This window comes from Chinchilla lanigera, unplaced genomic scaffold (genome assembly GCF_000276665.1).
Source record: "Chinchilla lanigera isolate Chin_1 unplaced genomic scaffold, ChiLan1.0 scaffold00027, whole genome shotgun sequence".
NCBI classification, from domain to species: Eukaryota; Metazoa; Chordata; class Mammalia; order Rodentia; family Chinchillidae; genus Chinchilla; species Chinchilla lanigera.
Window position 1 is genome coordinate 16,862,945 of NW_004955428.1, and position 24,095 is coordinate 16,887,039.

The window sequence follows — 24,095 nt, forward strand, 5'->3', positions numbered from 1 at the left end:
CTCCCTCCCTCCCTCTATTTCATTTTAGCTATAGTCATCCCATTACTTTACCTATTTATCTAATCTTATCACATCATCTTGAAATTTAGCTATAAAATTCCACATTTCATTTCTCTGAAGATTTTAGCTTTGAAAAATTTCTAAAAAATATATGACTGGATCTTCCTTTTTCAAAGTATTATAATAACTGTAAATTAGATACTTAGTTCAAACCAATAAAATCCCATCAGCAATATTTATCCATTAAGGTAATATCCATTCTTCACATGGCCACTGTTTACCACTACATTTCCTCAACCCCATGCTGAATTCATTTATTAAAAGGACCAAATACTCGGTATGATCTTCTGGTAACTTTTAAAATTACAAATTGTGTTTCCTAACAATTGAAGGAAAATTGATAAATCCTTTCTGACTGGATATTGGACATGTTGTCTAAGAAAAACATTTTCTGTTTATCATTCTCGAAGGGATTTCTAACTTAGATATTTAAGATTCTTCTTCTTTATCATTTTCTGTAACAGGTTTTTCAGAGATTTCCATATAATGATGTTAGGTTGACTGAAGATGGTTCTATAACCTTATTCTGATAATCTCCCTCTCTCCAGAGGATTTCTAGGGTTAATACTTTCTGAACTACTCAGAATTTAAGGTTCCCTGCTCCCTTTCAGGCCTGGAACTCTTGTCAGAGTAGGAAAAATGTAGCTGAACTATCTTAATAATTCTCCAACCAGTCAGGCTTCTAGAATTTGGGTGAGAATTGGTTTCTGGTATTAATTCACCTCCCACCAGGCTTCTTATCCCTTGTTATTATGGCTTATGTCTAGATGCCCACCCCCAAAACCTCAGGTGATCATATATGAGGCTTTTTCAGAGATGGCTTGATCTAGAATGTGTGATACTGGGATTAAGGATGTGTGATTACTAAATTAGCTTACTGACTGGCTTGGCACCTGCCCTAAACTGGGTAGCCTAGACAGAATATAAAAAAGTAGAAAGAAGCCATTACTGTCACTTGCTTTTGCTTCCTTCTGCCTGCCATGAACTGTTTCTTTTCTGCAATGCCTCTCTGCCATACCACCCTATTGTGGATTCAGCCAATTATAGACTAAAATCTTTATAAATTGTGAACCTAAATAAACCTTTTCTCTCTTAATTTATGAGTGTCAGGTATTTTGCCTCAGAAATAAGAAAAGTAACTAAGTTACTTGTCCTTCAAAATCCTATGACTTCAGTGTATGAATCAATTTCTTGGATTCTTGTCACAGAGGTCCCATGCCCTCTTGGCCTGGCTGAATGAGTCCTCAGAGTTGCTAGAAGCTCCTGAGAACCAAAGCCTCTCAATATCAACCTTTACGCTCCTCACAAACTCCTCTCCACAGTTTCTGTCAAGAACCAGGTAATTGGGGCTGGGGATTTAGCTCAGCGGCAAAAGCGCCTGCCTGGCAAGCGCAAGGTCTTGAGTTTGGTTCCCGGTACCGGAGAAAAACCAAAAAAAAAAAAAGAACCAGGTAATTGTTTCCTGTTTTAAACTGTGGAAGGCAAAGCTGGACATTAGCCAATGAAATGAAAACACCTTATTCAGTACTATCAACAGTAAGGCGTCAAGCTGAGCTCTTTTGTAATTTGCACAGAGATGGCTGGGTGTTCTAAAGTGAGAGTAGTTGTGTAGGGAAGGGGAATAAAGGGGACTTACAAACATTACAGACAGTTGGTCAGTGTACATGTGACTAGGCCAGCTGTCTGCCAGCTGACAGTCACAGAAGTTATGACTATCTTCCCACAAAGACGGTGAGACAGAGGCACTGTCCTTCCTGGTGGTCACATTCAAGGGAATGGTTTTCAGATCCTTGAGAAAGACACTCCTGCATTGTGGGAGATACTCATAGCTCTCAAGGGTCAGAGGAAGTATTGACAGTTGTAAGCCCTTTTTAGGTAAATACTATAAGAAAGGAAAATCAAGGAACCTACAATCAGGTGTTGTGTAGAAAAAAACACTAACTTCTTCAGACAGCCCTGAGAGTTTTCAGAAACATAAGAACTCGACAGAGGTCAGGGTAGTCCCAAGAAAGTGGCCTTTGGCCAACAAAAGCCATGCTAAAGTTTGCTCAAGTCTCTTAGTGTAGGAGTTTAAAAGAACATTCATTCAGAAAATTTTTGCAGTTATTAAAACATGCTCTTCTGGACTATTTGGTGCTAGAAAGTTCTGTCCATCATGTTCAGACTCACAAGCTGGAGAATGGTGAGATGGCCCTCAAAGTGGGTAATTTAAGGAAGCACATTTCTGAATGAGCAGGAATTCCCAGAGCATGAAGCAACTAGTTTCATATTCTTTTATAAAAACAGTATAATGAACCCATCTAGATTAATAAATGATCCACCTAGGACTGATAAGTAAGAATTAGTAAATCAATACAGAGGGGGAATTTCCATGCAGGGGGTTTCTACAAATCAAAGCCACAAAAGATATGCACTGATCTTATTGATAAATCATCTAATGCCAAAATGATATATCTTCTAATATTTTAATTTTTTTTTCAGGAAGCCATTTATCATTTGTACCTGGAATCAACCCAGTTTTTTGGCCATTTTTCGGTCATGTTTAACGCCTGGTTCTGCAGTGCTGGAATGCAGTTCTTGCCATCTCAGCACTGCTCACTTTGTGCTGGGCCTGGTGTGGGATAGGCCATCTATTAAGCTTTCACCTTCAAATATCTGGAGTTTACAGGGAATATTTAAAATGCTGTGACTCTTAAATATCTGATATGACAGAGGAGATTCCACTTTTCTTTCTTTTTAATCTCTCTTTCTTCAAAGCAAGAGCTTAAGCAAAATCTCAACCAGAAAATTAATGTGAAGCAGACAAAATGTGGGACAGTTTTGGCAAAAGTTGAAGGAAGTATCCAGATTGTACTTAGCGTGAGGAGGAAGCACCTCTCACATGACACATTTCTATAAATGCATAAGGTTGTGTAAATGACTCTGCACAGCACTGGACTGGGCAGGGGCCACTAAGCCTGACTGTGCCCAAGGACATATGGACTGAGGCCCAGCATGAGCAGGAGACGGCAAGCACAGGGCCTTTCCCAGGCCTTTAACACAGGGAAAGGCCCAGCGCCTCTGGGCTATGCTCTGAAAAGGATTCTCAAAATCAACCATGTTTCAGCTTTAAAAGTTTTCTTTCTTTGGATTAGGGCCTTTGGTTTTTTCTCATTGCTGGGACAAGACACCCAACATCTAAAGTTAAACGAAGAAAAGTTTATTTCAGTTCAAAATTTGTAGAGTCTCAGTCCATAGTCAGCAGTCTCCCAGGTAGAGAAGCCTGGCAGAACAGAGGAGAAATCCACAGCAAGACAGGCAGCAAACAGCAAGCAACAATAGCAGCAGCAAGCCTACATCTCCTTTATTTTCTGTCCAAGTGATAAACCTATTGACTGGTACCACCCACACAAAGTGTGCAGCTTCCATTACCCATACCCCAAACTGTGCTAATTCTGATCAGTGGATGAATTTACTGTCACACATCTTTAATTCCCATATCACACCCCTAGATCCAGGCAGCTTCCAAAAGACCTACCTATGAGTTTATGAGGCTTTCAGGGGATATCTAGATACTGTCCATAATACCCCTTACAAAAACTTGGTGCTGGATTGTTTTAGTATTTCTGTGGATTACACTTTCTCCCTGAAAATCCTTTAATATTTAATCTTTTAGTGATTATATCATTGTAACCCTGAGATAGACTCTGATATTTTTATCTCATAGAAATATCAGGGCCTCATTTAAACATACATGAAAGCTATTATTGGATGTATTTTAGGCTTCAGAAACTTCAGGAATACACACTTTGTATAAGTAAGCATTTTATAGCTATACCAAAATAGCTGGAGTAGCTAGCTTTATAAGGAAAAGATATTTATTTAGCTCACATTTCTAGAGGTCCAAGGTCATGATGTTTGTATTGGCTCTTTGGGTGAGGACTGTCTTGGATGTGTCATGGGTTAGCAGATTGTAATGACAGGAATGTATGGAGGAGTGGACAATTCCATCCTTATATGGGAGGGAGAGAGACTTGGGGGTCATGTTCAAACTTTTATACCAATACTTATCAGAACTACCAACAACCCCCATGTGAATTACTATAAGCCTCTATGTCCCCAATAACCTGACTTCCTATTAGCACCAGGACTTAGAAGTTCCACATTATCTCCTGCTGCCACAGTACAGAGCCAGTGTCCCACCTGTGAAACATTTGGGAAGACAAACAATATTCATACCATAGCACTCATCAGTATATATCACATTTTAAACACAACACTTTTTATAAATGTGTAAAAATCAATTTAAAGAAATGTATCACAAAAGAATACATCAAAGATATGGCTTATTTTCAAGAAAATAAACATTCCATTTCAATGGTCTCAAAGACCTAAACTGTAAAGTGTTTTCAATAGGTTATTCTGCAATCAAAATAGAATAATAATGTTCATTACTTTCCAGAAGAGGGAAAATTAATTTCAAATACATTTACAAATACTAAAGGAAAATGCATATCATTTTATTTTATTTTCATGCAACTTGCAGGTATATAGGTTTCCCTATAGGGGAAATATAACTATCATATGTCAGTGTTCCATAACAGATATTGCTCAGAATATTTAAAAATTCTGGTAAGTTCACTGTAGTTCAAATAAAGAGGTCTAAGAGGCTTATCCAAGCAGCTGTGGTTCCTATTTGAATTTCAGCCTAGATTATTAAAACCTCAAACCACAAAATCCCCCTAGGAAATCTTGCATAAGCATTGTTCTCACTGAAAAGACTGGGATCAGAAAGGAAGCAAGAGGTTCTTGCTTTAGTTGGCTTTCAAACATCAAAAAATGAGTGGTCAATGCTCCTTCAGATGTGTGTTCATGGCTCCTTTAAATGCAATGGAAATTACATGTGTGGATTTGGGGAAAACATACCCCCAAGTAAGAAAATTAAGAAATGCCAAGAGCACCAAATTTCTTTGCTTCAAAAAAATTGGCTTAAACAATAGTTATTTAAAAAAATAATTTTATGCAATATGTCAAGAAAATCTATTCATCTTTTATAGAATTTCTATGACCAATTGGAAGGAAGGACTTAAAAAAACACTTTAACCATATTTCTTTCCTGGCTTTGACCAGAAAAATACATTTGTTAACTTAATTTTTTATAAAATGTTGTTTATGTTTCTCTAAAGCAAGAATGTCATAATTCAAAATATCAGGGACATTTGCAATTTGCTAATGGCAGAGCATGTAAAACAGCACTTTGTGGAAAGAGCTTTTGAAACAGTCACGTTTCCTACATAGATGTTTATCATTGTGAGAGGAATTAGTGTTCTAGAATACCCCTAATCATCTGATAGATGATGTTGATTTAGCAGAGAAGAGCTAATGAAGAGATGAACGGACAGGGAGGTTATTATTTTTGAGGAAGTGGGTAGGGAGTTCGGCTGAAAATACTCCCCACTATATCCAAACCACAAAGGTTTACTAAACAGAAATTTAAATCAAAAGGCAAACAGGATGTTCATCTGGGACACATTTTTGGACACATACTTTTAATACCACATGAAAGCTGCACTATCCAGATGTGAAAGCAATAAAATTTAAACAAAAAACCAAACAACAAAGTAAGAAGTGAAACTGGATGATAGCCTTCAACACAGAGCACTTCCTCTGGGAAGGAGCTGGATCACACACAGCAATTCACTCTAGGAAGAGGTGGGGCAAGGTCTGGAGGTCTGTTTTCTCTCACAATGGAAGAAGTAAAATAGCAATCTGGTTTTAGGAAACTGGGCTTTGGCAGCCTCGACTTTCTGGATTTCTTAAATTATCTATTTTAGACCAAAGTGGAAACTTATTAAAGCCAGCACTTTAATGTCAGATCAGCTGCAGGAAGGAAAACAGAGAAAAAATGGTTGGTACATATTGTACCCTGAACACTATGAATCAAATTGTGAATAACAATTCCTCTGAGTAACAGAAGTCTAGTCACCTAATCCCAAATACAAAGTGATAATGTCATTACAACTCAGTAGAACAGTACCATGATTTGCACAATAATATTAGCCAAAAAATGCTTTAAAGTAGTAGATGAATGTTGATTTTAAACTAACGAGAAGGATCACTTTAGGTTTTCTATTCTCTTCCATTTCATTAAAATGATCTGAGAAAGTAAATTAAAGGATAATGAAGAGTTATACCTTCACCAATTCCTAACAGTATAATATTGGGCAAATCACTTTACCTCCTTAAGCCCTAATTTCCTCACCTTTCAGAAAATATGTATAACACTGATAACATTTTATGTGAGAAAATAGCACTTTTCTACAGTGCTCAAGAAATCAGAGAAGGCCTGGATATCCTGAAATGAAAGCCACCATGAATGCCTTTTGAAATATCTCAGTCCAGGGATTGAGACAATGCCACACAGTTAACACTTCCTGGTTAGGGGGAGCACACAGAGAGACAGGGATGGTGTAAGATCTGTGACGGATTTTGACAGATGAACGGAGAGCCAACAGTGTCAGGTAAATTCAGTAGCACAGGAAAATTAATGCATGAAACAGCACTTGTACTGGGGAAAACTTTCAAATGAATCAATTAGATGAAATATGGCATGTGGACACAAAGTTGTATGATAAGAGAATATTTAGATAAGATTGACAAAATCAAATAAGTACTGACCAAGAAACCCAGAGTACAACCTGCAAGTAATGGGCTGCGACTGAAAGAGGTTAAATGAGAAATAAACTGGTTCCTTTATTTACCCGAAAGCTTCCTTTGTTGGAGGTGGGTAATGTAGACAGGAATCCCTGTACAGCTGGATTTAGAAGGCTAGTGCAATAAACAAGACAAAAAAGAAACAATCAGGTCTGGTTGAGTGCTAAAATTGGGCTGGACATGAACTATTAAGGAGGTAGTATAGCTAGGACTTCATAGCTAATTGTAGATTAGTACAACATGAGAAAAAAAGCAGGAGGAAATGAACTGTGGGCTTTTTGATGAAGTTGATTACAGCTACGGTCAGGCATTTGTTTTAGTATCTGCTTACGGAAATAGAGGGTGAGGACAAACTTGAGGAGGAAAAGAAAGATACTTTGGGAGTAAGTAGGAAAGATTTCTATTAGATAGCTTTGTATGTAATTATACATCTTGGAAGAAATATATGCTGCAGTATAGGTTAGGAATTCACTAATGTTCCCATATCAAGAAATTGTTTACCTAGGGAAATTATACAATATGAAAGGAAAACGTGACTGAGAATTTTAAAAAGATATTTCCAAAGCTGATATATAGATTTAATGCAATCTTTGTTAAAATGCCAGCAAGCCATTTTTCATGGCTGTGAGGAAAAAGGAACCCACCTACATTGCTGGTGGGAATGTAAACTAGGACAACCACTATGGAAATCAATATGGAGATTCCTCAAAAGAACCAAAACTAAATATTCTATTTGAACCATAAATTGCCTTTCAAGATATCTTCCCTAAAGAACTAAAGACATCATATTACAATGATACATGCATATCCATGTTTATAGCAACACAATTCAAATATCTAAATCTTAGAACTGGGCTATATACCCATGAAGAGATGAATGGATGAATAAAATGTGGTATTTATACATACTGGAGTACTACTCTGCTACAAAGAAGGATAAATTTAAGTTATTTGGAAAGTGATTGCACCTTGAGACCATAATGTTAAGTGAAATGAATAAGACAAGTGAGTTTACATACTGCATGGTTTTATTTATGTGAGAAAACTAAAGTATAACTAAATTTAAAAGCAAAATAAGAGGTAGATAATAGGGAACAGAAAGATAGGTCTTTTGCAAGTGAAAAGGAGATGAAGACATGGAGGGGGAAAGGGAAAATAAAAGGGACTAAGATGTGTTATGCACTTGTACTAACTCCTCACAGTGAAAGTAATTATTATGTGCGGCAAACATGTACTAATAAAAATAAAATTTTTAAAAATAAACAAATAATGTATTTAACATGTATCAGAAGGACAGAGCCCAAGAAGTATTTCAAGGAAATTTGTCACAATTCTAGGATAAAAACTAGGTGACAAAAATATCTCAGGAACAAAAGGATTAAAACAATCAGGAAGACAGAGACACTGAAGAATAAAAATAAAAAATGTCTTATTGGTAGAATGTTGACAAGAAACAGTTTCAGGGGGCAAAGGAAGAGAAAGCTACCTATTAATGTATTGAGGAATGGCATACAAAGGAGGGTGAAGCATAAAATGGAAGAGTAAACCACATTTTCCACGCATTTGCAGTGAGAACAACAGGAAATTCCTGAGTTTTAATGCAATATTGACACACGTAGGTTTTCTCAAGGTGCATACATGGTTAGTGCTTTACTTATTCATTATATAAATAGGCCAAAAAAAAAGACCAGATGTATGTGGTTGGTGATCCTTGACTGCCTAAGTTTGAATCTCAGAGCTACCTGGTTAACAAACCTTGGAAAAGTTACCAAGTCTCCCTGTACCTTACTTTCCCCACCAATAAAATGTGTATAAACATAGCATCTATTTCATTTATAGAGGGGTTACGTGAGGTAAATAAAACATGCAGTGTTTAAACTAGTGCACAAAATTAAGCACTCAATAACTTTAACTCTTATTGGTGATGTTCCCTAGTAATTAGTGATTAGCGTAAGAAGAAAAAGCATTTAATGAAGCATGTTAGTTACCTCCTGAAATTTCTGCAACGGTAAGAGAGCAAAGCCTGGAAGTCACCACCCAGGTGCAATAACCAGACAAAATAAAGCTATTTCAGTAACAAAAATCTGCCATCACCACTTATGTTGATGGTGATAATGAAATGTACATTGTCCTCGTGGAGACCCGTAGCTCATACCAATAAGACAGAAGCTCTACCACAGCTATTCCAAAGTACCAAGCCATACTGCTCCTATCTTTGCGGCATTTTGCTCGCTTTTGAATCAATGGCCCCATTTGATAAGAGGCTGTACATCTGTAGCAAGGAAAGTTGATGAAGTAAATTCTCCTTTCTTTAGGCTGTGCTGGGAAAGTGGCACCCACCAAAAACAAGAAGAGTGTTTCTCAGATATTTGGCTTCTAAAAATATCGGATAAATATCCAGCACTTCAACCCATTGTTTAGTGGAGCCAGAAATTTAACTTAAACTTACCAGACAAATGTTCCTCAGTCACGGGCTCTATTGGGTTTCTTTTGTATGAAACAGTCCCGGATAAAGAAATAATCAAACCTTGAATTTTCCATTAGAACTGGTTTTCTCGTTCTGTTCTTTCTTCCCAACATGGCATCAGGACTGGAGGAAAATATATCTTTTATGGCATCAGCAAAAGTCACCCTCCAGCCTTTTGTGTCTTCTCATGCTGCTGTACAGGGACCCTGGGCGCAGGTTGTTCTTGGATGTGGGAGGGACCTAGATATGAGCAGAACCTGCATATGGGCTGCATACCAAGGTCCCAGACACAACTGCTTTCAACCTTGCTGTGCTTTGGACAATTCCTCTACTTACTATCATGTGTCATACTTTGAACTGTGGCCTATGGAAGGACAATAAGGACATGAGTCTCATTATGTACTTCACCTACCCCTGATCGAGCAGTGCTACTGGGAAAACTTCCCCACCTTCCTAAGGCTGACTTCTTCATGACACAGCCTGGGAAATAAAAAAGCTTAATAGAAACTATCTATCATCTAGATAGTGAGCCAAATACTTAATACCCCAGTGGGAGCCATAAGATTGTAGAATTTTTGAAAACCAAGCTTGGTTTTCAAATCTTTTGGCTTGTTGTAGACTCTGATATTTCATTCTGGAGTTAAAAACTGAATAGTAACTGCTTCTGACTTATTGCACTCCAGCTTTAAGAATTCCAATCTTCCCAAAGGCAAACAGACAATTCTGGCAGAATGGGGGGAAAATCCTGCTCAGGAAATGCAAAAGACTAAAAGAGCATTCATCTCTTTTAAAAATATTACCATGATTCTATACTAGAGAGACTTAGACTGTTTTTATAACAAAAGTACAAGAAAGGTAGAGAGGAGGACGCTGAGGTATAGCAGAAAGAATCAGTTGGTAGAAAGAATCAGTTGGTAGAAAGAATCAGTTGGTAGGTTGAATTGCCCACAGCAGAATATATAGTGTCAAAACACAATTAAAGAGACTGGATTTGAAGGGGGGAAAAAAATGGCCTCCCACTGAAATAGAAGAAGGGGTTTAAACGTTTGGTACAATAAATCATTGCTAGGTTGCACTCCTACTGTCAAAATTTCCTAATTTCATTATTTTTAAAAAGTACAATGCTAACAACGAGTGAATTACAATGTTTAAAAATATGAATGTTGTATGAAATGATTTCAAAGATGAGGATGTGAAGAATAGAGCTCTATAATGTACAACAGAGTTATTTAAATGGAATGCTCTTGCTGGAAGAAATTTCCCCGACCTCCTGTGATCCTCCCTTCAAACAAATTTAAGTCATTTTATTAGAAAAATAATAACCCTGTCCATTTCTGACACTAGCACAAGTATTTTATTGTTTGTGCTCAGATGAGCACATCAGCCAAAGTCACATAAGTGGCCTATTCTCCACATTAGCTGGCTTGGGCCTGAGTTCTAACCAGGACAGATGCCTTGTCTTCTCTTTCACTGTTTCCTTTTTTGTGTGTTTCCTTTAACTCATTTCTTTTATTCGATCTTACAGATGGAATATGGCAGCCAGATTTCAGATTATTAGCTCACTCAATAGGAAATATATATTCCTGTTTCAAACAGAGCATCTGTCTGCTCTCAGGAATGTTAAATAATAACAATAGCACAACTACAGAGCAGCTTAGGATAGGAAATGAAAACCACCACTGAGTTCTGGAACACTTGGAAGGACACTCCAGGCAGAATGTAATTAAGTACTTGGAATTTGTGGTTTAGGCCACCAGGGTTAAAAATATGCCTCCTGAACAAGTGCTTTAGATTTTTCAAAGATCAGAACTATTGGCACACATTGCAGGCTGATGAGAGTACCCTCTCTCTAGGGGTGTCCACTGTAAGTACAGATTCTGTGTGTCTTAAAGTAGCTCCGCTTTCTCAGCAACAGTCAGAAAGGGGAGGAAAGTCCTTCTGCGTTAAGGGATTCAGGGTCCTTTACATCCTCCCTTCCAGAGTATGTACTTTACTTACTAAAGCAGCCATTGTTCTTCCTCATCTACTTCTGAAAAAACAAAATACACTATACTGCAGACTTTTTTTGATAGAAAGATATAGAATTAAATAATAACACAGAAATGCAAACTATTTTCCTAACACTTTATTTCCTACTCCTTCTATCCACAGCCACATAGTACACTGAAAATACACAGTATGAAATGAATCTGGATAGTGCAATCATACACAAACAATATTAAAGGAAATGAAACTCATTTGTTACTCTATGATCAGCAATGACAAAAGTGAGAATCAATACTATTACTAATATATTACTGTATGTTATAAGGTTAATAGTGACCTTCCCCAAAGTAGCCACATCTTAATCTTTGGAAACTGTCAATGTTACTCTACATCTGGCTAAAAGGACTTAGCAAATGCAATTAAGTATCTTGAAATGAGGAAATTTGTCTGGATTATCTATGTGGACCATAAATGAAACCACAAGCATCCTTGTAAGGAAAAGGTGGAGAAAGATTTTACTGCAGACAGTAGAAAATGTAATTTCCAGGCACTCTACTAAACATATTTCGGTGTGAAAGGAGTTTTTTGTTTTGTTTTGTTTTGTTTTGTTTTGTTTTGGTTTTTCTCCGGTACCGGGAACCGAACTCACGACCTTGCGCTTGCCAGGCAGGCGCTTTTGCCGCTGAGCTAAATCCCCAGCCCTGTGAAAGGAGTTTATTCCACATCAATTGGAGCACATTTCTTACTGTGTAGTGGTTCATTTATTTACTGAATATTAATATCTATTTACATTATCTTTTCCCAGTCACCACAAATTCTCATCCAGGTTACTAAAATTCTCAACTATTTTCCACTGACAATTTTTCAATCATTAATTTTCTATTCTATTTTGAGAACAATCTTTCTAATCATGGAACATTCCCATGATTAGAAACTTTCAGTTACCCCGTTGTACACATAAAATAAAATCCACACCTCTTAATATGCTGTATGAGGATCTCCACAAGAAATACTACCATGTCAATGACCAATTCTCCTTCACATCCTCATCGTGACACTTGAACACAATTTCATTTGCAAGTGAAGACTTTTTTTTTTGGTACTGGGAGTTGAACTCAGTACCTCATGCTTGCCAGGCAGGTGCTGCACCACTGAGCCATGTCTCCAGCCCCCAACTGAAGACTTTATTGCTGGTTCGTTCTTTGCCTGTTGTGCACTCAGCATGCTGTACTTTGTTCTGTATTGTTAGTAAGTGTTTCCCACACTCCTCCTTATAAACTAAGTATGAGAAAATATTTCTAAATCACACAAATGATTTTATAGTAAAATTATCAAAAGGTGGACTTTGGATTTGGTCTGGGTTTGAATATCAACATATTTTTGACAATCTATTCATTTTATCAAAAATACTTATCAACAAAATGAGGCTAATACACCCTACCATTGTAAAGATTAATAAAGCAATGTTTTGAAAATGCTGAGCACAATGCATAGCACATAAATCCACCTATAATTTTTTTCTGCAGTTTTAAATCCAGGGCCTTCACACTAAACTACGCCCTGTAAACTTGGTGATCGCATATGCCTATTCCTACCTTCATTATGATTTATTTAAATGTGATTAGTCTTTTGCTAGTACATGCCCATATGCCCTGTCATCTACTCTTTCTCTTGCTCTAAAACTTTTCCAATTTTCTCTACCTAAAAAATCCTACATAATCTGCAAGACTCATAATAAAACTTGTCCCAAACCAACTGTTGCTTCACAGCCTGAGTTAATAATTCCATCCATTGAATGCCAGCTTCATCATCCCCACCATATGTTTTGTTAGTGTGTAGTAGTTGTGCAGATTAATGGGCTTTGTTTGGTGGATTTGTACATGCATATTACACACCTTAATAATCTTCCCCATTAACTGCCATGTCCCACCACCCTCCAATTTCACATGTCTGATGTATGTAACATATTTTCATCGTATTCATGCCCCCATCACCCACAGTTATATCCCCTTTCCTCTTCCTTCTTCCCTTCCTCTTATCTAATAGTAGTATCCTTTCTATGCTCTTGTCATCTTTTTAAAATTCAGTGTATTATGGAGAACATATGATCTTTGGCTTTTAGTCTGGCTTATTTTGCTCAACGTGATGATCTCCAGATCCACCCATTTTTCTGCAGATGACAAATTTTCATTATTTTTTTATGGCTTTGCAATACTCCCATCATATATAGATACCAATTTTCTTTATCTATTCCTCTGCTGATAGGTACCTAGGCTGTTCCAGATCTTGATTATTTTATAATGTGCAGCAAAAACACGTTTATGCACATATCTCTATGAAATGTTGACTTTAATTCCTTGTAGTACATACCAAGAAGTGGTATAGCTGAACCAAATTGTACAATTTTAGGAACTTTTATATTGATTTCCAGAATGATTTTCCTAATTTACATTGATACCAGCACTATAGAAACCAACTTCATCTTTATGCAATGAGTGCTTATGCATATCAGAATCAAAATAAAATCTTTTACAACTCACATGACCAAGGGGTAATTATGTATGCTTTAAAAAACTAATTTTTAAGGAAACTCTTTTAAATTTCTGTTTTAAATTGCTGGGTAATAATCTCCACAGAGGTATAATATCTGTAAGTGTGTTCTTAGTCTTTGCTTCCAGCTAGACTGTTATTTTTCTGAAAAGAACAGCCTTGTTCAGCTTTTCTTCGTTCTCAAATGCAGCATGAGGTTGTAGGAAAAGAACTCAGCAACTTTTTTTAAATGAATGAGTAAACAGAACCCAACTTTAAGTCATGGTAGACCAATTGCTTGGATATGCATTTATTATTACACAATTAAGAAAACAAGCTGCACTTATTCCAGTGTAACATCTTCCATTCAAAATATATTAATGGAGACTTTGTGTACCAGTTGGACAGCTAAAATCTCAATTTTGTGGGATTACCGGCAGCTTAGCCTTGTATTTAGGGCTGCTTTTGACAGACAACATGGTGGGCCCGGGTAATGACTAACACAGCAGAGAGCAAGACCACACTGGTTTAGGGTGAAAACAGATGATATGGTCCTGAAAGTCATCAAGAAATGAAGTTCTCTGAGTAGATTTTTATGTTTTGACACTTCTCAAAACACAACCTAATGAAATTAATTTTATTTTCTTCCTTTTTCCCAAAATACAGAATGAACATAAAGACAGCTCTGCTAAAAAGACCTGGCCAAAGACTTCAGCAGTCCCCTGTTGGTAGAAGAACTAATAATAAATGCCAATACTATTGTATGGCTACATACAGTAAGTATATTATACAAAGTATATTATGAGAAGTAAAGGCTTAACAGAACTTTGACTTTATTTAAGAACCTAGAAAAAAAATCACATTTCTTCCTGTGAAAATGGAGACATGAATCCACTTTTAAACCTTTTTTTAAATAAGCTATTAAAGGATTTACCTGTGCTATGCTTGCCGTGGAGTGACGAGGGAGAACTGAAGCCTTCTTGGGGAAGCTGCTCATGAGCAGCAGGAGATTCTCAGCAGGGAAAAGCTCCAATTTATGAATCACTTAGCACAAAAAGTGAATAATCCAGGGAGGCAGGAGACTCCATCACCCAATATCTGCACGTATGAAGGGGTGACCTATGCAAGTTGCACTCATATGTGATTACTGGTTATATCACGAGCCACAAACATATTATTACATATTGTAGATACATTCATTGTCAATTAAGTGTTTTGTTGTTCTTATAAAGTTCTAATTATAATAAGTCTTCATTTGTAAGATTAAAAAGAGATATCTGAATTAAGTAAACTTTACTGACAATTGCTGTCATAACACTTGTGGTCAAGTAGGTAGACCAGTTAGACAGCAACACCTAAAAAATAGAAACTAAACAAAATCTATATCAACCAACGTGCTACATGGAGATTATTGTTCTAGGCTAACATAAAGAACCGAAGGAGGTAGGAAAAGAGAAAAACATTTTCTAATCACATACCAAGACATAATCATATAAGTCAAACGTGGCAGCTTCTAGCTACTCCACCGTACACTTGAATGTACCTTTAGTGGTAATTTAGAAGCAAAATGAAGAGCTAAATGATGAACTAATGAAATCTCAATTTCCTCTTCTTACCTAATAATGGAGATAGAATGAACCATATGAATATAGTTGTCTTTTTTCTCTCAACCTTTGAGTATACAGACACATAACTAAATTTTTACATTATTACCTAGTTTCATCATCATAGCAAATTATGAATTCTTCACAGTCACCAAGTGTGTCCTTTAATTCTCTTGCATCGCGATATCACATCTATAAGATACAATTGAAAACTGTAATGAATTATATTTTTAAAAATTTATTACAGTAAAAAGACACATTGTAATTAGCCCCCTCAAAATTCTCACTCTCACTGTGAATACATTTATCACATCATTTTTGCTACTTTCTGGAACAGTTCTGGAAGTCTTCTCTCATGAATATCTTTGGTTACACTGTCATGGCTACCTTCATGTCCTGAAGTGATTCAAAATGTTTACCGTTCATGTTAATTTTGGCTTTGGGGAAGAGCCAGGAGTCATACAGTGGCAGATTCGGAGAGTAAGATGGATGAGGACACATGATGATGTTTACAAGCCTGTATTTCCATTGGCTCAATATGCATTGTATTTTTGGTCACACTTCATAAAGACATTCACAAAAAGGAACTACCAGAACTGCTTCAAAAATTGGCTATAATAATGGGATAGGGCTGGGGATTTAGCTCAGCGGCAAAGCGCCTGCCTGGCAAGTGCAAGGTCGTGAGTTCGGTTCCTGGTACCAGAGAAAAACAAACAAACAAACAAAAAAAAAATGGGATAAGTGTATCAGAAGCAAAGTGAGATACTGTAATGGGGGTTAATCTCAATGTGTCTTTTACCGTAATAAAAGTAGTTAAACTTTTGTCACATATTTTGATAACTCTCTATACCTAGTGTGCAGGAGATAGAGAATTCTCACTATGAAATTACGATGTGGACTGTAGAGTCACAGTGTAATCTGGCGATGACTGGTGATGTCCAGAAACTTTCGGATCGTGAGAGACAAGACAATCAAAAACAGACACATCAAGGAGGCCACTTTCTATTTCTGTTGGGAGAAACAGAGTGCCGTGTGAACTGGCATCTTTTTAAAAATGTGCTTTAAAAACAACTTGCAGCCCTTCCTAAAGGCAAATTTGTTTGGAAGCACGAAGAGATTTTAGGAAGAATTTGTTCTCCAAACCATCTGTTTCAGTGCTGTTGTTGTGCACAGTGAAAGCTCAAGCCGTGTGGCACGTCAGCTGAGCCATGCGGCGGGCGGCCTCAGATCACCTCACTTACCAAACTGCATTTTACTCTAAGGTTTTGCTCACCATTCAAGGCCATGTTCATTTTCTTTCTGTGTGTGTGTGTGTGTGTGTGTGTGTGTGTGTGTGTGTGTGTATGTTACCTAGGATTAAACCCAGGGCTTTAGCACTGAGCTAGATCATCTGCCCTTTTTTCATTTTTACTTTTGAGACAGGGTCTCACTACATTGCCCAGGCTTGAATCAAACTTGGGATCACCCTGCCTCAGCTGCCAGAGCACTGGGATTGTAGTTGTATGCCACAACACCGGAGTGACTTTCCTTTTCTTAGTTTATGTGACAAGTTAAAACCACAATTCAAAATTTGAAGAAAATTATCTCTGAAGATAACACAGTAAGCAACAAATCAATAGCTGTCATTGTACGTGGTAAGGTTGAGGTGGGTGGACTTCCGCAGGATGCCGGACACAATATTGAATGACAGTTCAGTACAGAAGACAGACATCATGGAGAGAGAAAACAAAACTAGTAAGCAGAGAGCAAACCTCTCTGCCCCTGATGAAAATGGCAAGGTTTTGGCCATGGAGTCAGATTTGTCAACAGCAGGAGAAGAAGAGTTATTTAGGAAGGGATACATCACACAAGCCTAAGGGAAACACGCTCTTCTCCAAGTTGCAGAATTGTCACTTCCTCGTTCAGCCATCATAAAGATGATAGAATATAATGGTAAATTATATGAGTCAAATTGACCATGCTAAGGCATGCCAAGACAAGCACTAAAACATTATTTCTGATACTTCTGTGTAAGTGTTTTCCAGAAGAAAAAGCCTCTGAATAAGTATACCGAGTAAAGAAGACTGGCTTTCATTAATATAGCTGGGCATCACTCAGTCTATAGGACTTAATAGAGCAAAAAGTTGAAGGATGAATTTCTTTTTCCCTTTTTAAGTGGGACATCCATCCTTGCCCTCCAATTTTGGAGATGCTGGTTCCTGTGTCTTCAGATTATAGCTTTTATACCATGGGCTCTCTTGACTTTCCAGCTTGCAGATGGGATATTGTGAGATATCTTCACATTCATAATCATATAAGACCGTACCCATAATCAATCAGTCTATTATCTATCTATCTATCATCTATCAATCTATCATCTATCTACCTATCTATATCTTATAGTTTCTATTTCTTGGGAAAGTACTAACATGAATTAGATAAAAATCACCAAAAATTTGGCAAAGTGGGGGAATAGGAATTTTCACGGCCATCAAATTGAAGCTGTTGTGTATTTAACAAAGCTTTGCACATTTAACAAAGCTTAAAACAATGAATGTGTAAGTGATAATTCCTTAAAATCAACAGCTTGAGGAAAGTCAAGTTAGGATAAATTTCCATGATGGTTATAAAACAGTGCGGCTGCTATACAAAATGGTATGAAGGTTCCTCAAAACCCATCATATGCGTCCACTGCTATATGATTCAGCTGTCACACTTCTGAGTGTACAGCTGAAGAAATTGAAGGGCCAGGGATGTAGCTCAGTGGCACAGTGGCCTGTCTGGCAAGCACAAGGTTGTGAGTTCGATTCCCGGTACAAAAAAAAAGAGAAGAAATTGAAATCAGAATCTCTTAAGAGGTATCTGCATTTCCATGTTCATTCCACATCTTCATCTGTTTTTGTTGCTATAGCAGAATGAGTAATTTATAAACACAAGACAGAAGTTTATATGCACACAATTCTTGACACAAGGAAGTTCAAGATCACAGCACTGGTATCCAACCCGCCAAGAGCAAAGCCTTCCTCCTCCATCATAACCTGGCAGAAAGCTAAGCAAGCATACCTAAGACAGAGAAAAGAAATAAGACCGTATACATCATTTTACCAGGGGCCTACTCCCATAATAATAGCATCAACCCATTCACGTAGGCAGAGAACCTCATCACCTACTCACCTCCTGATAGTTTCACATCTTAACACTGTTGCAGTAATGACAATTGAATTTCATCCGAGTTTGGAGGAGACATTAAATAAGTGTTCAGTTTTGAAATTGCCTTGCAGCAAGTACAATCACTATGGAAATCAGTAAGGAGATTCCTCAAAAGACAAAACTAAAAATTCCATTTGACCCAGCTATTCCCCTTTTAGATATCTTCCCTAAAGAGTGAAAGACACCATACTACAGTGATAATAACTATATTTATAGCAGTACAATTCAAAATAGCTAAATCTTGGAAGTAACCTATATATCTATCAACAGATAAATGGAAAAAAATGTGATTTCTACATGGAAGTGTGTACTACTCCACCATAAAGAAAGACAGATTTCTCAAGAAAGAGTACTTTGTAGGAAAACTGATACATCTTGTCCAGGGAAATAAACACACAAGCTTAACTATCACTTGATTTCTCTGATATGAGAAATCCAAATTATAAATAAAGAGCAAAATAAATGATAGATATAGGATGTAGGAAAATAGATCTTTCTCATATAGGAAGAGAATCTAGAAATGGAGGGAGAGGGAAAGGAAGGGAAGGAGAAGGGATGAAAAAGCAATTAAAATGTGTTTTGTACACGTGTCAATTCCACAGGAGAAAGACAAACAGCATGTACTGCAAATGTGTTCTAGTAAAAATTTAAAAAAAGAAACTATCATGCCATATGTTATACATTAGCTAATTCAGAAGCAGTGTCAAAACACAGTGAGTCCTATAACCTCCTCATCTTTATGGGAAATACGTGAATTTCAAAGGGTGGTTAAACATAGGAAAGATTAGCTTTCAGTTTGACCCATGAAAAAATGCATTAGAAACTGTCATTTGCCAAGTTATTCTGAAAAGACGTTGTTTAAAATCATTGAATTGAATAATTTAATTAGAAGTCAAAATTTATACTGTGATGAACTGCTAACTCATCCTTCATCTGAAACATAACATTAGAGCCAATGCTTTAGCTCTACACATTTATTGGGAAAGCGATAAATTCTGAGAACAAATATTCTCCATATATGTACAAACACTGCTCCCTCTTATTTTAAGTCTAAACAATAATACATCTACTTAATATTATGGCTGTTCTGGAATTCTCACTGAAAAGGCTTTAAGCAGAATATTCCAGAACATGCTTTGTTTCCTGTTACTGTACAAGTTTAAATCTACTGTAAACCATAGCAGCTTAGCTTCTCTGCCCTAGGTTTTACCCTTTCTGATAAATCAAGAAGTAGAAACATTTTAAGTGATGTGTTTACATATTAGAAATTCAGTTTATCAGTTATTCCTTCCTCCAGTCATTCTTTCAGAAAGAAGCTGAGTATAGATACAGACATGAGAGTTTTTTGTCAGTGATTTTACAGTTCGTTTGCACTTGTGCTTGATTGGACAGGGTGTACTGAGTGGCACTGCTATTTCTGTCATGGTTTCTTTGCTGGAAAATGGGATCTGCTTTTTGTGAGGGCTCACCATTCACACTGACTGCCTAAGGAAAGTTGTTTGCTTAAATATTGTCTGATATTTCACGTTGCCTTCATTGTTCCCAGACTTTCTTGATTGTTTCACCAACTGGTTCCTTCTTTAAAAGATTTTTTAAAATACTGTAAATATTTTGTGATTTCTTTTAGTGTAAACATTTCATCAGAGTCAAGATGGTCAACAAAGTAATATGAAAATCATATTATTTATTTTAGCATAGCATACAGAGTAAATAAAAATTATTTAATTCTAACCTTTCCTGTAAGATTTCACAACTGTTTATACCTCTTTTTCCCTGAAGAGTCAGTGTATGTTTTCTTTTTAAGTCAATCTTAATTCTACAAGTTTTAACAACTACATGGCTTGTATACATATATTCATATGTGATCCCTCTTTAGACTTCCATGATCTTGCTTTAAAACAACAATTTGTCACAAGTCCTCTGCACAACTATTAAGCTTCTAGATTATGTCCAGATCTGTTATCAACTCACCAAAATGAGGAGCAATGCAGCTTTATGTTGCTGACATTCAAATCACATTTTAATGTGTTGCCTTCCAGGTCCTGATGACTATAAAATTAATGGAACATATCTGAATAAATGGTGTGGACCAAATATTAGGAGGCTGACATTAATTAATACTATAATTAATAAAAGGGAGACTTAAAGCCTGTTCTTTGCATTGTACTGTACCCCCTGCCCTCCAGATGGTCCTATTAGAAGCTACCTTGGGACCAGTGATATCAGTTGAAAATCTCTCCAGCAGCTCTAGTAAAGGCCCGCACCATCCATCCTTAACATTTCTTGAAGCGGTAACTTTAAATATACCTCACTCTACTGATTACAAAAACAAATGCAGATATTTAATTTAGTTGTTAACCAAACATATCAGACTGGCAATCAGATCTGGGGCCAAGATATCTTTTTTTTCTAAATAAAAAAATAAAAAGACATAGAATAACTGCTTCTCAAATTATCTTGAATATCTTTTCCAATTACTTTGTGAACTATTACCAGGTTTTTATTGTCCCAAAGTGAAAAAGTCAACTTTTTGTGAAATAAAAATGGTTTGTGTTGGAGATATATTTTTCTGAGAATAATGTGAATAGATATATCTCTCATTTTCATTGTTATTTCACTATTATCAATGTAACATTCTTTTTTTGTAACATTCTACTTAATTTCATATATGATTTTAAGTATATACTTTTATTAATAATAATTTCCTTTTTATGTATTGATATTAAAAATACAACATACAACTTTCCAAAAGAATAACATGAAGATTGCATACAATCTGAATAAACTATGAATGCTTAGCACATTTGAGAGTACAATTTGGTTACACAAACACAAAGCAACTAAGATAATTGATTTTATGAGATATTTAAAATTAGCATTTTGGGCTCTTTTTCAGTAACTGTGTAAAGCAATTTATGGAATTAATGTTTTTCTTTAAGTAACCTTAAAATTAAGTACAACTGTTCTGCCTATTTTATTTAAATTCACTGTGAGGAAAACACAGACTCAATCTGCTTGGAGCTGAATATATATTATTGTTAAATAAATGTTGTTGGAGTGAATTTTATTTGCTTAAAAAGTATGGTTAACAATTATTCTTACATCTGGTAATCTGAGCAACTTGGTTGAAGATAACAATATGTAATATAACAACCACTGTTAATTCCTATCGTTTTGTTTTGAAACCCTGTATCATTTTTAATGTTCTTGCTTTGTTTTGTTTATGTCTGTGATGTTGGTATTTTTCTATCATTCTTTTTCTTACTACTCTCTTTAAAATAAAAAATTCCTTGGTAGAAATATTGTACCTTAAAACATTTCTAAGGAGGAAAAAGATTATCATTCATCATAATATGTTTCTGTTTTTATATTTAAGTTTCTCTTTGTTTTAATTTTCTTATGCTTTCTATATTGAATGTTATAATAAATATATTCTTAGATCACAGACAATTCCTTTATTCAATATTTCTGCTTTGACTTATAATCAGTTCAAGAGTGGAAGCTAAGGATGAAGACAGGGTTGACTGACTTTCTTCCAGAAAAAAAAAAAAGGAAGAAAAAAATTCAATACAAACTTAGTCATTCAAAACACTATGGATTTATGTTCCTTTTAAATCCTGGAAAAAGATGAATTCCATGCAGCATCCCTGGACAGTGTTTTCCTGCTATTTGGACATGGTGCAGATATGAAATACTTCTCTTTAGATGGCCGGGCCTGACTTGAAACGTTATATCTGCCAACTCTCAATCAACCACAGACTTTTATTAAATTTAAAAATTAAACAGGTCCCTTCCTTCTTGCTTTCTTTTTTTCTTTTCTTTCTGTTAACTACTTGCCAATTGCACTGCCAAATAGTTCACCATCAAAAGATCTACCTGGAAGAGAACAAAGAAAAATCAATCACTTTGAATCCTGTTAATAGACCACGTAAAAAGGATTTAGTTAGAGAAAAAAGTTTTTCATAATACCCACAGATTTTTCAAGGAAAATTTTGTCATGTGCTGGGGAGCATATAGTTCAGGGGAAAAAAATCTTATATTTGAGGTTCTGAAATTTTCTTAAAAGTCAAAATACCAGCCAATGTGAAGTGACAGTGTATAGTATTTATGACTCGGTGGAAGTAAGTGTAGCCTTGCAAGTGCAGACCATTTTTGCTATAATCTAACAGACACTACTTGTAATATTTTATTTTTTCCTTCTTCAACAGAATAATTTTGGCAGCAATGAAGTTTTACGTGTATGTCGCTTTCCAGAAATTTGGCAAGGGTACGATCATAGCGAAGTTTCCATTGTGCAGAAATTTTAAAGTGCATTTTCCAAAAGAAGACAATGTTTAGAAACACAATATATAGTAAGAGGTCTTATTAAAGTGTCCCAGTGAAACTTAGTTGTTTTCTCCCCAAAGAGCTGTCTATGAAAGAAATTACATTACATATTCCACCATTAATTTTTTTCTAACTAATAAAACGTCTCCTTCCCTCTTCCCAGAAACTGTCAAGAGTAACGAGTAGACTTTCCCATTTTTAGCAGTGTGAAAGTACTTTCAGGTGAATACTATGTGAGGTTTATCAATAAAAAAGGTCTACTTTATAATGGTTTATGCAAATGTTTAAGCAAGCTGCTTGATTCGTGGCATTCAAAAAACTGACAATTAGGAAAAAAACAGAGAAGGAAGGACCAGTGACCTGATATAGTTCCCATGACCACACTCCCATGTCCTAACCAGACCCCTAGAGTATGCTTTACTAATCTCCTCAGCATCCTTCAAGCCAATCATGTTGATAATCAAGATTAACCATCACAGTGTCTATATATCCTACGTGCCTGGCAAATTGTTAAGCATTGTTGTGATATTAAAGACAAACTATGGAAAAAATAACTTATGTCCTATATTTAAATCACCTGAAAATAGTATAAAATGTATATTATCTAATTAAAACACATAGGAATTTGAAAAGGGAAAAATTCCAGCCAGGTGTGGTGGTGCACACCTGTAATCCCAGCGCTTGGGAGCCTGAGGCAGGAAGATTGCCATGAGTTAGAGGCTAGTCTCTGCTACACAATGAGTTCAAGGCCAGCCTGGAGTATAGAAGGAGACCCTGTCTCAAAACAAGAAAAAGGAAAGAAAGAGAGAGAGAAAAGAAAAGTTCAGTGAGTTTTAAGAACACGTGTAAAGAATAACACTACTAAGAATCTCACACAGCACTCACACTTGATATGTCTGCAAAGTGTTATCGCATAAGTAAAGGAATGTGAAGCCTGGGTAATATAATCTATATAATTTATCTTATAAACTGTACTAGAGCATATTGACTTGCATGAACCTGCTGAGAAGTGCTATACTGTAACCCACAAGTATATAAAGATTGCCTAGGTCTGATGAAGACAATAGGAGTCAGACCAGCATCAGAGACAAATTTAGGCCACTCTTAGAGCGTCCTGGTCAATTGCCTGTGAGAGACTAACGGGGTGAGCAGGGCAATATGGAAGTCTGAAGTGGCCTCTCAGTCTTCAATGTCCTGCCCTGAAACACTTAAGGAATTTTAAAGGTGTCATGGGTGAGAAA

At 36.3% G+C, this 24,095-nt stretch overlaps 1 protein-coding gene across 2 annotated transcripts in view; it reads left to right on the plus strand.

Moving 5' to 3' along the window:
• Positions 1–24,095, plus strand: part of LOC106148768 — a 125,886-nt gene that overhangs the window by 37,991 nt on the left and 63,800 nt on the right. The window contains exons 3-4 of one of the 2 annotated variants that reach the window (XM_013515323.1): positions 1,269–1,399; positions 14,402–14,511. In XM_013515323.1, the coding sequence (XP_013370777.1) occupies positions 1,269–1,399; positions 14,402–14,511 (241 nt within the window). The remainder of the gene's footprint in view (positions 1–1,268; positions 1,400–14,401; positions 14,512–24,095) is intronic. The other variant, XR_001234445.1, reaches the window with a different exon arrangement.